Below are 1,665 nucleotides of genomic sequence, written 5' to 3'. Positions count from 1 at the left end.
CAAGCCATTATTCTCTTTGCCTCTTTCTTTTTTCTCTTGCTAACAAGGAGCCTTATCCGGGAAGTTTCTTAGCATATCTTACGGAGTAGACTTGGCGCCTTTAGCGAGCCACTCTCTCCCGTCTTAATGTCAAATGTTATTTTCCGAAAATGCAACACATACTTAAAAACAACAAACTATATATACGAGGGTCTTTATATAACATAGGAATTAATTTTGAATTGTTTTTTGAAACGGTTATCATTGAAAAAGTTTGTGAAAATATGTTTTTGTGAAATAAAATTAGTGGAAAATAATATGCCAAAAAAATTAACAAGTATAGAAAGATTATAAAAAAAGGAATTACCAATGATTGGAAATTCAGAGCCAATTTTCGCTTTTTGTAATAACTTTCTTCACCTAAAAGGTCTTATCTGTTGTATCGACGTCTATAGCTAGTAACATGGATGTCACTACCACTCCAGCTTTCTTTTCCACTTTTTTCAGAAGATCAAATCCTATGGTTGCAGTTCCTTTGCATGGCTATCTCTTCATATTACACCAAAACCACATCCACCCTGTATATAAACACCACCTAAACATCCCACAACACTCATCAATCCTTCATTCAAATCCCACATCACAAATCCAAAGTAAAAATGATCCACATTCTCTTACTCCTTTCTCTCTTCACCTTCACCACTCACGCAGCAGTCCAAGACTTCTGTGTCGCAGACGTAAAATTCCCAGAAAGCCCCGCTGGATATGCCTGCAAACCAGCCACAGTAGTCACAGTTGATGACTTTGTATCCACAGGCCTTCGTGCTTCAGGAAACCTTTCCAACATCATCAAAGCCGCTGTCACTCCAGCATTCGCTGCCCAGCTGCCCGGAGTCAACGGGCTCGGGATCTCCATTGCCCGGTTGGACTTAGCCCCGGGTGGTGTGGTCCCAATGCACACCCACCCAGGTGGGTCCGAGCTTTTACTGGTGACCCAAGGGTTCATCAAGGCTGGGTTTATCTCATCGGCTAACACTGTTTATGTCAAGACTTTACAGAAGGGTGATCTTATGGTGTTCCCACAAGGGCTGTTGCATTTTCAAGTTAATGCTGGTGGGGTGACAGCTGTTGCATTTGCGAGCTTCAGTAGCGCGACACCTGGCTTACAGATTCTTGATTTTGCTTTGTTTGCAAATGATTTGCCTTCTTCGTTGGTGGAGGCGACTACCTTCCTTGATGATGCTACAGTGAAGAAGCTTAAGGCTGTTCTTGGTGGAACTGGCTAAGTATATTGAGGAGATGTCACGTTTTACACCATTCTTTTATGTTGATTAATTACCTGCATCTATTTTTATGTCCGTTTTCATTAACCTAATGATTATGGCATTCTATGTTTGTTTTGAGATTTAGGACATTCATGTAAGTCAAGTTTGATGTACTGTTATTGTCTTAATTCAAGTTTCTTTTTACCCACTTTGTTTTCTAGATTGGCATAAAAGTTAAAATATCAAAAACCACGTATAGTGTTATATTGTTATAGTGTCTATTAACATCAAATGTTGACAAAGTTTTCTTTGTGCAAATCGGTCCTTAATTTGGCTTTAAATTTATGAAGTTTTAGTTAGTATAACTTAAGTATAAAGACTAGGGGACCATCTATACTGGGTTGATGTAGTAAAGGAAAGT

At 39.1% G+C, this 1,665-nt stretch overlaps 1 protein-coding gene across 1 annotated transcript; it reads left to right on the top strand.

Moving 5' to 3' along the window:
- Positions 1-577: 577 nt before the first annotated feature.
- LOC111910346 (auxin-binding protein ABP19a) lies at positions 578-1,452 on the top strand. The gene has a single exon (XM_023906180.3). The coding sequence runs from the start codon at positions 639-641 to the stop codon at positions 1,263-1,265; it is 627 nt and encodes a 208-aa protein (XP_023761948.1). The 5' UTR covers positions 578-638; the 3' UTR covers positions 1,266-1,452.
- The last annotated feature ends 213 nt before the right edge of the window (positions 1,453-1,665 follow it).

The sequence above is a fragment of the Lactuca sativa genome, chromosome 5 (assembly GCF_002870075.4).
Source record: "Lactuca sativa cultivar Salinas chromosome 5, Lsat_Salinas_v11, whole genome shotgun sequence".
Lineage (NCBI taxonomy): Eukaryota > Viridiplantae > Streptophyta > Magnoliopsida > Asterales > Asteraceae > Lactuca > Lactuca sativa.
Note: the sequence above shows the minus strand (reverse complement) of the source record. Positions and strands in the feature narration are given on the sequence as shown.